Source organism: Mchenga conophoros, linkage group LG15 (assembly GCF_057382185.1).
Source record: "Mchenga conophoros isolate Kocher_MC1m ecotype Shallow Benthic linkage group LG15, M_conophoros_male_GT1.1, whole genome shotgun sequence".
Taxonomy (NCBI): domain Eukaryota; kingdom Metazoa; phylum Chordata; class Actinopteri; order Cichliformes; family Cichlidae; genus Mchenga; species Mchenga conophoros.
The window spans coordinates 19,592,448-19,605,444 of NC_140540.1; the positions used below are offsets into that span (position 1 = coordinate 19,592,448).

The window sequence follows — 12,997 nt, forward strand, 5'->3', positions numbered from 1 at the left end:
CTCATTGAAATCAGCACGAATGAGGCAGTGATCTTAGAGATCAGAGTGGGCACATAAAAGCACCACTGCATCTATTTCATGTGAAATTTGTTTTGGAGAAGACACATTTATTTACCTTTGGAACACACAGTAATCTGAGCTCATGGGTTAGGAATCATTCACTAAATGTCTCATAAACTGCATAAATATAACCTATATTTCATCTGAATTTTACAGTAATGTAGTTGCAGCTTGGTTGCTTTGAAGTTTGTGTTAATCATCGCATCTGTGTACAGAATCTCTCCTCAGGGAGCCATTTTTCCTTGCTATTCTTGAATTTAATTCCTCTTCTTTTTTCATTGAGTTATTTTGCAGTAAACACTTTACCGAGGTCAACAATCAAGGCAGCCCATCAGGGAGCTGGTTATTTTCCATTGCTGTTAAACATGGCACTTTAACACACACAGACCTGCACATTTCTGTTGAGGCTGACGGCGGGCACAAAGACCCCGTCCAGGTTCTCAAAGGCAGTTGGGCCATGCTGTTCCTTATTGATGTAGAAGGTCAGTGTGCGTTTAGTCAGATCCAGCAGGACACCCACAGTCGAGCCTTTAGTGATGCCTCCCTCTGCCCTACACACACCCACACACACAAAGCTAGTCAATTTTGTTATGTATATGTGCCGTAAATGCACAGATTTTATAGTAGGTTAAGTTTCACATTGAAGGTAACACAGCACAAATATGACTGTAGTTGTGTCATGCTGCAAAAAAAGACAAATATATATGTAAAAGAATGAATACAAAACATAGTCACCGAAGAGTCCTTTAACTCATTCACAGCTTGTTTAAAGACAGCACTCTGAAGTCTGGGGATGCAGCAACAGGTTCTTTAGTATTTCTTGCCAAATGGCAGCAGAGTGAACAGGCTGTTGCTGGGATGGTTAATGTGTTTTTTAATTTATTATTATTATTATTATTATTATTTTGGTTTATGATACTTTAATCTACGTGTGTGTTAAATTAGTTAAAGTTTTAAAAAAATCTGATCACTCTTGTATTCATATTTTGTGTGTTTTATGTGACATTTGTTGGCGTCTTCTACATGGAACCTGAAGCTAACAGTGCATCAAATGGCAAACAAAGACCCCTGTAACTCATAAATCAAAGTTAGAATTGGCTCAGTTGCTGTTGAATGAATTATTTCACATATCAAATGTATTTAAAATTAAACGTCTGCTCTTTTTGTCTAACACGTAAACTCTCTGTTCTCTGTTTTAAGAAGTGACTTAATGAAAACGATCTATGGCAAAAACCTGCGCTCCAAAAAACTATGTTTTAACCACAAAGCTTGTGTTTTTGCTAAGAGCTAAACAAATGTCTCTAAACTTATAGAAATGCAGACACTCACCAGGATTAGGCTGTCAGGGCACTAACAGATAAAGAAATCAATATGAGATTAAGAAGTCAAAAATAAAGCTCCGACACGACACGATGAATGACATGAAAGGTGGGTAGAGAACTGACAAGTCAAGAGAGCAGATATTTTTCATGAATAAATCTTTAATGAGAGTTTGATGGCTTCCTTGTGAAGCAGACAGAGAGACGGTGCAGATGCATGTTTTGATGTTTCCTGCAGCCATCTTATACAGCTCCCCTGTGTGTTTGTTAGTCTGTTTGTTAGTATTGTATGAGCCTTCGGGTTTCTCTGTCATCGTGTGCATCTATGGTTATAGCTTCCAAACCTCTTAGAAGTATGAGACTTAATGCACAAGACAGAATGATGAATGCATAAGGGAAACACTTTACAGAGTCCCTGTCTCCTGTTGTTTTACTCAACGACAAAAGTTGCTCATGAATTACTTAAAATGATGAGTGCTGCTTTCTAGTAAGACAAGATTTAACAAGTTGGATTTGTTAATGTTACAAACTAATTGAATCATATTTTATAGCAGGGGTGCTCAATACGTCGATCGCGATCGACCAGTCGATCGCAAAGGTAGTATTGGTAGATCGCATGGCATTAAAAAAATAGATGCCAGCCTATCATCCATCCCGTCACTTGATTGATACAGGGAAGCCAGTCAGATGACATCAGATTTTTTCTGACGCTTAGGTCGCTGCGCATGCGCAAACAGCGGCGCGAAGTGTAGTAAAACTGACAAGCTAGTCAGCGAGTTAACTCCAATTTTTAGCTCTCGGTTTTTTCTCTTAAACCTGGCCGTCAGCAGCTACTGTCCGGACTATGCATCCCTGGCTGATTCAATTCAGTGCAAGTCATCAGAGTAAACTCAGGTAATGACAAAAAATTTACATAGTTAATTGTGTTGTGAAATATTGGATATTGCGGTTATGCATGTATACATTGTAGATATAAAGAATCCTCAATATATTTATAAATAAGTATATGTTTTGGATTTTTGTAGTGGGTAGATCATTTTGACTTGGTCATTTTATAAGTAGCTCACATGCGGAAAAAGTGTGAGCACCCCTGTTTTATAGTAAAGGAAACAGCAGTATTGCTACAGTAATAATACATTATAGTACATTAGGAATGATATAATAACAATCTTGGGATTGCCATGTTATGAAAAATTAAATTCAGCAGGTATTTCTCCTTCTCTTCATGAATCACCGTAGTGGGATTATCATTAAAGGATTAAAAGCTTCGCCAGCAAAAATAGAACAAATTAAATCCCAGCATCACTCCACTCAGATTTAATTGTGCCTTCTAATTAATGGTTTATTAAATATTTGAGGGCTTGAAGGATGTTACAGAAAATTCCTAATGAAGGAACGTAAACTACTGATTTCATATTATACTATCCGGTCTGCAGATACACATGTTAAAGGCATTAATGTTATGAACAGCTTCTTCCAAGACAGAAAGTGCTACAACAATCCTTTAGAGGGGTTGATGAAAGAGCTGAAAACTCCATGAAAGCTTTGCCGCAGGAACGGGGATTTTTACAACCTAGCAGCCTATGAGTTGTTCACACAGCATGAGTAATATATTCAATTTTAACTTTGTAGTTTGACAAAACAAAACAAATGTAAAAATTTCAAGATTTGTCTTTTGTTCTTTGTATTAAATAACTGCAGCGGGGAAAACCAGCGTGATAATAGTGAAAGTCTGGAAAAGCTGTCAATGTCTTTTTTAGCTTTCCTGATGTTCCCTTCAACAATCTGTCCCTGGGCATCGCTGAAATCCTTTCAGCATGACTACAAGTTGTCGACTGCTCCCTGAAGCTCCCTTTCTAACCGGATCTCCTCGAGTGTGTCAAATGGAGCTCTTCTACTTGACTTAAATTTTTGGGGCAAAGAAAGAAAGTCCCAAATCTGCAGAGCATGAATTGTCTTCATAATTGCATGTGCCAATTTTCCTCATCTTTTTGCTGTTCTCTTTATGGATCAACATAGTGGATCATCTGTCTCTATCTCTAGCATCCTCTTCTGTCACACAAACTTACCTGTAGTGTCCTCCTTCACTCCAACCAAAAATCTTCTGTGTGATCTTCTTCTTTTCCTCCTCTGCACATGTCCAAACCATCTCAGCCTTGCCTTTCAAACTGTGTCATCAAAACACTCGACCTGAGCTGGTCCTCTAATCTTGCCAGTTCTCTAATCTTAGATACTTCAACTCTGCTACCTCCTGTCTTTATGTTAGTGCCACCATGTCCAAGCAACACATCCCAGGTAAACCTTTCCTTTCATTCTTGCCTGCACCACATCTCAACCAAGTGTTCTCTCACAGAAGCCTCGGGCTGTTACCCAATTTGCAAGTCTCCATTGACAGTCTGACCTTAAGGAAAAATTCACAGTGCACTCTCTTAAGAAAGACCTGATAGGCAAACACTGGGTTGTAGCTGGGGAACAAACCCCCACCAGAAGTGATGTTCCTCAAAATGATCTGATCATTTTGACAACAAAAGCCACTGAAGAGGTTTGACGTCCATGATAAAATCTCACAATGCTCATGCACAGAAGTGGAATTCTGATCTACAACGATTCTCGAAATAGCAGCTGAAAACAGACCTAAAGTTCACAAGGACATGAGGATGAAAGGCAAATCTAAAACAAATAAACTCAGGCACTGTATTGGAAGGTAACCAGTATATTATTTTAAAAAACAATCTTAAATTAGTCTTTTGTCAGTTGTCTTTGCATTTGAATGATATGAGCCTCTGGATCCTGCAGGATATCAGTTTGGGATTTTTCTTGAAAACATGCAGATGGAATCTCTTAATTGTTCTCATTTTTTAAATATGATATGTATTTTATGCCAGTATTATACAACATGTCCAATGGTAGGGAACAATGGTTAAAAGTTATCACTAAAAACTGTTGGTGGTGTTGTTGCTCCCCATGCACCTACCTGTTGGTGTGGGAGTTGTTGTGCATGAACCAGGAGCGGTTGTTGTCCACATACATGGCCCAGGCTTTGTCATCTTTCCCCAACATCATGTCCTTCATGGTGTTGATCCTTGCTATGCCAAACGCAGGATCTGGGTGGTTGTCATAGCGATCAATGCTGACCTCCCAATAGTGAATGCCCTGAGATTCAATAGGGGGTAAAAAAATTAATCTTCTATAACTTCTATAACCAAAAATCAACAGAAAAAGGCTAATCGCTGTCAAATTTAAATGGAAAATATCTGTATACACTTCACCTTGGAGAAAGCAGCAGTCCCCAGCACCACACGGTCATCATAGCTGTTACAGCTAACTGTCTGGTTGTCATTAGTCAGAACAATGTCCCGATGAGCTGAGGTGGGGTCAAAGGTGAACCAAGCCACTGTAAGAAGGACACAACAGTTAGCCTGCTAATAGTCTTTGGAAATTCTGTAAGTCTGTACTAACATTCACACTAAATTTAGTCACATGTTGTATTCTGCATCTTATTAAAATAATTTTAAAAACTGCTCATCCAAAGTGAACCTTACTGGGTAGCTATACCTACCCACACCTACAGTAAAGCCAATAATTATATCACTGATTCTAGAAGGGCCATGCTTTCTTTTTCATAGGATTAAAGACCCTATACAGTCCTTTGAAAATAAAACATGATTCAAAGCTCATAGAACCACCTTTAGCAGAAATAACTTGAAGTAATTGTTTTCTTTATAACTTTCAGTGTCTTAATTCATTATGGCCATATTTGCTATATAGCTTTGCTTCATTTCGTTAAGGTTTGATGTCATTTATTAATGCACAGCTCTCTTAAGGTCCCAAAACAGCATTTCTGTCAGGTTGAGGTCTGAACTTTGACTGTGCCATTGTAGCATATTGATTCTTTTCTATTTCAGCTATTTATTGTAGATTTGCTGGATAATTTTCCTGTTGCATGAACCAATTTGGGTGTTCTTGCAAACATGATCACATTTGACTCTAAAATACTTTAGTATCAGAGGAGTATAGAGGAGTTTAAGGGTGACTCAATGACTGCGAGGAGCCGAGGTCCTGTGGGTGCAAAACAAACCCAAACCATCACCGCTCCACCACCGTGTTTGACTTTCTCCAAACATGGCGCTGTACATTAAAAGGACATTGTTCGAGAAGTCTTGTGGTTTGTTCAGTTCAAAACCTAAGCTGTGCTACAATATTCTCTTTAGACAGTAGTAGGGATGGGTACCGGTATCCGGTGCCATTATGGCAAAAGCAGCGCACATTTCATTGCTTTATTTCGGTGCTTTTTTTTTTCTTCCTGAGATGTCATACACTTTGGATTCTAGCCAATCATTTTATCTTTGCAAGGATAGTAGGTGGGCCCAGGTACGTACATTCTTTTAGAGCTACAGATTAAAAATGCCCAAGGCAAAGTGGTCAAAAGTCTGGCTTTACTTCACAGCAAAAGATGCAAACTCAGCAGCCTGCAACAAGTGCTTTAAGGTGATACTGTGATACTGTGCAAAGGAGATAACACCTCGAATCTGACAACCAACCTGGCGATGCATAGCGTTTTTTTAGAAGCCAAGAAATGCACCAAGTTAGCAACATCCCCCAAGAACCCGAAGAGTAGAGTCCTGGCCCCTAGCCCTGCCAGTGTAGCAGAAATGATGACGGATGATGATGGCAGCAGCAGCCGTTCTTCTCTGCGTGAGTAGCTTAATGTTCGTGTGTAATTTAAGTTGAGTAGGCTAACCACGTTATTAAATTAATGCATGTAAGGTGAACTAGCAAACACCGTTGTAGTTACATGCGGCTGTCTTCTTGTTTGATGGCAGATACTCCCTTCACCCTGGCCAAAAAGGCTAAAATGACCAAAGCAAAAGTTTGAGCACCGTTTAAGCACCAGCACCGTTTCAAAAGTACTGGTTTGGCACCGGTATCGGATAAAACCTAAACGATACCCATCCCTAGACAGTAGAGGCTTTTTACAAGCATCTTCCAAATGACCCATACTTGAGTCTGTTACACCTTCTCTGAGCATTGTGTGGTCTGAAAAGTCAAACTAGTTTAATTGCTGTGACTGATTTTTTTAAATTATCAAAATACTTTGAACAAGCTCAAGGAATACACATAAATACAACTTTCAGCTTAACTCAGCAAGGGATATTTTCATCTCTGGCTGATAAAAACAAGACTATAAATGTAATCACTCTGTCAAATAATCACATTAATATGTATTAAAAGATTCTTTTATAATGAATGTGACCTTAGAAATCTTTGTACGGCGGTTGTGGGCAACAACTAATTGGGTTCATCCACAGAAAACAATGCACTTGTAAAGTGTAGGCCTGAGACGGGAAATGTTTCATCAACTACCAATGCATTATTAAAAAAGTGCTTGCACATGAGATTTTTACTGTCACACTACACGGATGCCATGTTTTTGTTTGCAGCCATTGCTGTCTGTTCAACAAGAGTCACGTCGCCGCAGTTTTCTTTCTCGGTGTAGCTGCGGTACAATCCTCAAAGAGAGAGAGAGGAGGAAGAGGAGGAGAAGGGGAGGGAAAAAGAGGCAGAGTAGGCAGGAAGAAGAACGATGATAGAGAAGAATAAAAAGAGGGCGGGTGGGATAAACAGTTATCAGTCAGAAAACAGACTCTAATGCCCATTATTGCTGTGGCTGGTTCAGAGACACTGTTTGTGTGTTTGTGTATTGTAAAAATCTCCACCCGCATTGCTCTGCTGTTACACAGTGGGTGTCTCTATTTTCTTCTTTCACCTCCTCTTTCTCTGAGTCCTTAATCTCATTCTTTCCTTTCTTCTCCAGCAGTATATTCTGTTTTTTCTCCCTTTGCAGTTATGTTTTTTCCTTCCTTTTCTCTTTTTCCTTTGCATCTCTGTACAGTTTTACCTTTATCCTCTTTTTCCATTGCCCCCTTTCTTTTTCTTACTTAACCGCTCCTTTGATCTCCTTTTCTTTCCTTCTGTTTTCTTCTTGTTTGTGACTTTTCTTTACTGTCTACTCAAACCTGGTCTACTTCAGCTTTTTTCCATCCGCTTCCTCTTCATTATTCCGTTTCTCTTTTCTTCCCCTTTCTTTGTCTACTGTTCCTGTCCAGTGTATTTCCTTCACCCTCTTCAAAATCTTCCACCTACCTTTCTCCTGCCTTCTCCCAAAAACATCTCCTCCTCTATGTAAGAGGCTTTTCTGTTCACAGTTACATAGGTCAGATGAAATTACATCATGAAACCTGTTTTACAAAGAAGCTCACAGACAAAAAAATCCCTTGGGTAAAAATATATAATGAAATCAAGACAGCCAAAAGAGCAGAATCAAAAGTAAGGCAGACAAAGAGTCCATCTGTCATGCTCTGGAAGCTAAGCCAGTTCCAGCACACACCACGTACCATCAGAAGTCTTGAGCATGACTGTCTTGCTGTATGGACCCACTCCAATGGAATTATAAGCTTTCACCCTTGCGTTGTAGGAACTGTTGAAATGAAGACCATCGACTGTACACACTGTTTCCTTCCCCACATATACCTCCTGGGGGCACACACAAACACGCACACACAGACACACACAAACTCAGCATCATTTGAAATGCAAGTTGAGGCAGTATATGCTCAAGGATTAGTGAAGAGGTCAAGATCTCTAGCACTTTTAATGCATGCTTGATGATGACTCATATACTTACACACATAAAGAGTATTATCTGTCCTTTGTCAGATATGAGCATCATATTGAGGAGAGCTACTAAACATCATTTTCTGAGTTTCAGATTAGATTAGTTATTTTCACAGTAGAGTTATTGCAGTGTTTCCCAAAAACAGAAATTTCTTGGGCAGGCTGCCCACGAATCTTTTTCAACCTTCAGAGAAAACAACGAGATTGAGAAACAAGTTCAAGTTGCTGCTGTGATGGTTCTTGGTGTCGTTCAGCTGTCTTTATTCTCTTGTCCTGGAGACACAACTGCTTATTTTTTATTATCTATTTCCACAAAAAATATATGCATTTCTTTTGGGTGCACACATATGATCTGTGCCTCATTACTGCCACGATACAGAGTAATTCTGTGGGAAACACTATTAGTGTAAATCTTTTGTTTAACAAATAGTACTCACCCTGTACTGTCCTCCATTGCCATCATCCAGCTCCAGGATGTAGCCCTCGATGGGGTTGATGGTGGGCATAGCTACCCTCCAGGCCAGGGTGGCGCTGTTATTCCTTGTGCAGCACTTCTCCAGCTGCAGGAGAGGAGCTGGAGGCACTGAGGGTCTAGGCTCCACTGTGTAGAGAGATGGATGGATGCAATTTAAATTTTGCAATCAATGAATGAGAGGAATTGGGACAAAGAAGAGGTACAAGGAGGGAGACATGAAAGTGTGGAAGGATGAAGAGAGGAAGACATACAGGGATGCCGTCATCTGGCGGGTTGCCTTTAAACAGACTGAATGAAGAGAAAAAGGAGCTTTAATGACAATCTGGTGGGAGATTTAAAAAAGAGCCTTAAAGGTGAAAGAGCTCTGGGTTCATTTACAGGGTAACAGCTGGGAATTATTAAGGGCTTAAACTGGACCTAGTGAGGACTCTACATACACTTAAAGGGTAGTGTAGTGGTAGGGATGCACTGGGTTAGATTGATATGCGCTTTGAAGGCTGACTTGTAGTTTGATAGTAATAAATAAATCAGCAAAGGTGGTAAGAAAGTATGAGACATCGGCTCCCCACCAAAGGCCAGACTGATGAAAGCAAAGCATCATTCCTGCATAAAATCTGCATAAAATCAGAGGAAAAGCATCATATCAGTCTAACTCTTGTACAAAACAGGTGAAAAGCAAATTCCAAAAGGAGAAACAAACATACAAACAATAAAATAAGAAAAGATTAAAAAAATCTTTCTTCACTTTTTCATTTACAGGTACTTATCTGATAAATATATAACAGTACGGAAAACACAGGGGAAGGCAGCAGTCATGGCGGACAGTATAGGAGATAATGCATGTTTTGTTGATATTACATATTTGAATTTATGACTTATTACATGGAGATCAGCCACAACATCAAAAATACAGATTATGTAAAGTAATTAATAACGGCCATCTCTTTACAATGCAATGTTCTGCTGTAGAAATCTGGTTTCATGTCATTTATGTGGATGTTACATTGACGCAGAACATTAAATTATCCTTCAAACAGCCCAGATACTAATGCAAACATGAATCTACAAGATGTACCAGAGATAGCCTGATCCACAGACGCCCCACCCGCAACCTCCAGCAGGCAAATGATCTGCTACCTGATCGCAGAGACCAAAGGACACCTGCAGAAGTCCCAAATGTTGATGGATTGAAGCAGATTCTAATGTTGTGGCTGATCAGTCTATAGCTATCAAGCAAGACTGAATATGTGAAAACAAAATGATTAGAGGATCATGTTTACTGCACATTTCCTCAGTATATACTTACTCCCTATGATTTGTATTGCCACAGTTTAATTCATGCATAATTATATTTTTATATATGTGTCATTAGTAATATGTGAAACAAAATTATCGCAGGAAACAAAGATCTTTGTGCAGAACTGTTCAGCAGATCAGTGTCGTTTACTGTTGAAGAGCTGAAAAACAACATGCAAAGGGAAAACACCAGAGAAACACTGTGGGACAAAAAGACCAGTGAGTTTCCTACCAGAGAGCTATCGGGGCTAAGGAACGAGGCAGGAGTGACAAAATATATGCAAGGAAGGGAAACAGAGATTTACAGTGAAAAATAGAGTCTCTGAAATACCTCCTGGGCTCTCTGTCTCCATCTCAGCCTCACCACTGCCTGCTTCCTGCATTTGTTTCAATTTTGGATTCTCCTGTACATCTGGAAATATGATGTTGATTTAAGTCAGTGTTCTCTAAAGAAGTAAAAAGGATGACCAGAAGTGTAGTGTATCAATCATACACTTATTTGTCACAATGATATTAACTAAAGGTCCAAAAATTATCATTGATAAACACAAAAATCGTTTGTCAAGCCTAAACTTGAAGGTTTTGTTGTCCTTTTTGTGTTGCATTATTTTGTGTAGTATTTTGTAGTTTTAGGTAGTATTTGTGTAGTGATAAGACAAGAGATTGTGTTTTTAGGTAGCACTTTTAGAGCTAGGTAATAATTTGGTAATTGTGGGGTAATAAGTTGGAAACAAGGAGGCAATAATTTTATCATCACTATCATCACTGCCCCAGTAATATCCAAGCAGTTATTTTGTATCAACAGTGATTACTGCTGAGTAACATTACATTACTCAGCAGTAATCACTTACTGAAATCATACTATAATGCATGTATATACAGGGAGTGCAGAATTATTAGGCAAGTTGTATTTTTGAGGAATAATTTTATTATTGAACAACAACCATGTTCTCAATGAACCCAAAAAACTCATTAATATCAAAGCTGAATGCTTTTGGAAGTAGTTTTTAGTTTGTTTTTAGTTTTAGCTATTTTAGGGGGATATCTGTGTGTGCAGGTGACTATTACTGTGCATAATTATTAGGCAACTTAACAAAAAACAAATATATACCCATTTCAATTATTTATTTTTACCAGTGAAACCAATATAACATCTCCACATTCACAAATATACATTTCTGACATTCAAAAACAAAACAAAAACAAATCAGCGACCAATATAGCCACCTTTCTTTGCAAGGACACTCAAAAGCCTGCCATCCATGGATTCTGTCAGTGTTTTGATCTGTTCACCATCAACATTGCGTGCAGCAGCAACCACAGCCTCCCAGACACTGTTCAGAGAGGTGTACTGTTTTCCCTCCTTGTAAATCTCACATTTGATGATGGACCACAGGTTCTCAATGGGGTTCAGATCAGGTGAACAAGGTGGCCATGTCATTAGTTTTTCTTCTTTTATACCCTTTCTTGCCAGCCACGCTGTGGAGTACTTGGACGCGTGTGATGGAGCATTGTCCTGCATGAAAATCATGTTTTCTTGAAGGATGCAGACTTCTTCCTGTACCACTGCTTGAAGAAGGTGTCTTCCAGAAACTGGCAGTAGGACTGGGAGTTGAGCTTGACTCCATCCTCAACCCGAAAAGGCCCCACAAGCTCATCTTTGATGATACCAGCCCAAACCAGTACTCCACCTCCACCTTGCTGGCGTCTGAGTCGGACTGGAGCTCTCTGCCCTTTACCAATCCAGCCACGGGCCCATCCATCTGGCCCATCAAGACTCACTCTCATTTCATCAGTCCATAAAACCTTAGAAAAACCAGTCTTGAGATATTTCTTGGCCCAGTCTTGATGTTTCAGCTTGTGTGTCTTGTTCAGTGGTGGTCGTCTTTCAGCCTTTCTTACCTTGGCCATGTCTCTGAGTATTGCACACCTTGTGCTTTTGGGCACTCCAGTGATGTTGCAGCTCTGAAATATGGCCAAACTGGTGGCAAGTGGCATCTTGGCAGCTGCACGCTTGACTTTTCTCAGTTCATGGGCAGTTATTTTGCGCCTTGGTTTTTCCACACGCTTCTTGCGACCCTGTTGACTATTTTGAATGAAACGCTTGATTGTTCGATGATCACGCTGCATCCCTCTGCAAGATATCTCACTGTTTTTGACTTTTCTGAGCCTGTCAAGTCCTTCTTTTGACCCATTTTGCAAAAGGAAAGGACGTTGCCTAATAATTATGCACACCTGATATAGGGTGTTGATGTCATTAGACCACACCCCTTCTCATTACAGAGATGCACATCACCTAATATGCTTAATTGGTAGTAGGCTTTCGAGCCTATACAGCTTGGAGTAGGACAACATGCATGAAGAGGATGATGTGGACAAAATACTCATTTGCCTAATAATTCTGCACTCCCTGTATATATATATGTGTGTGTGTGTGTGTGTGTGTGCTACCTAAACACTGAAATACATTTTTTGCACGCAGCAATGAATTTTGTTCACTCAAATTTAGCTTTTCTTTGCTCGAAATAAATTTCTCCTCAAAATGCAACACTTGTACCTGCAAATTTTTTTTACATGCGCTCAGAATAGTGGCACACAAATAATGCCGTATGCTTGTTCTACGCTTTTTTATGCTGCATATTTTACCAGAGGTGCAAAGTTATATTCTTTCCAGTGCAGCTGAGCAGCTGCTGCTATATTATTATAAAAGTATAACAGTATAATCCTATTATCCAGTATTCAGCATTGTTTGACGGTATCAATGCAAATTTTATGTTTAATATTGTGGCTTATTATAAGGAAATGTTTGGTAATGTTTCTACTACATTTCATAGTAATATTTGTCACAATTTAAAGCATATGAAGTTCACTTTAATAGTTTATTAATATGTAATTACAAAAATGTAAAAAGGCAGTTTTGTAGTTCTTAGCCCTGTTTCCTGGTTATCACACAGAAACTACTGCAAAATACATTAGAAGGTTACCTAGGCAACCAGAGCCAGGAATGTCCGTGAGCAATCAGCTGTCAGCTTCAAAGAGATGAGTGAGGAACGAATCACTTTGCTCCAAAGCTATGCGTGGACATAGCTTTAAAGCTGTGCATAATTAAAGATGTAACTGCTTTAAGTGATAGGTCTTGTAGAGTGTTTAATTTAATTAGTTTCATTTTTGT

General features: G+C 39.2%; 1 protein-coding gene across 2 annotated transcripts in view; it reads right to left on the reverse strand.

Moving 5' to 3' along the window:
- trim67 (tripartite motif containing 67) overlaps window positions 1–12,997 on the reverse strand; it is a 60,099-nt gene that overhangs the window by 4,069 nt on the left and 43,033 nt on the right. Inside the window, exons 6-11 of one of the 2 annotated variants that reach the window (XM_085248092.1) lie at window positions 10,157–10,237; window positions 8,492–8,655; window positions 7,775–7,913; window positions 4,649–4,773; window positions 4,354–4,532; window positions 449–611 (exon numbers count right to left, since the gene is read on the reverse strand). In XM_085248092.1, coding sequence (XP_085104218.1) covers window positions 449–611; window positions 4,354–4,532; window positions 4,649–4,773; window positions 7,775–7,913; window positions 8,492–8,655; window positions 10,157–10,237 — 851 coding nt within the window. The remainder of the gene's footprint in view (window positions 1–448; window positions 612–4,353; window positions 4,533–4,648; window positions 4,774–7,774; window positions 7,914–8,491; window positions 8,656–10,156; window positions 10,238–12,997) is intronic. The other variant, XM_085248093.1, reaches the window with a different exon arrangement.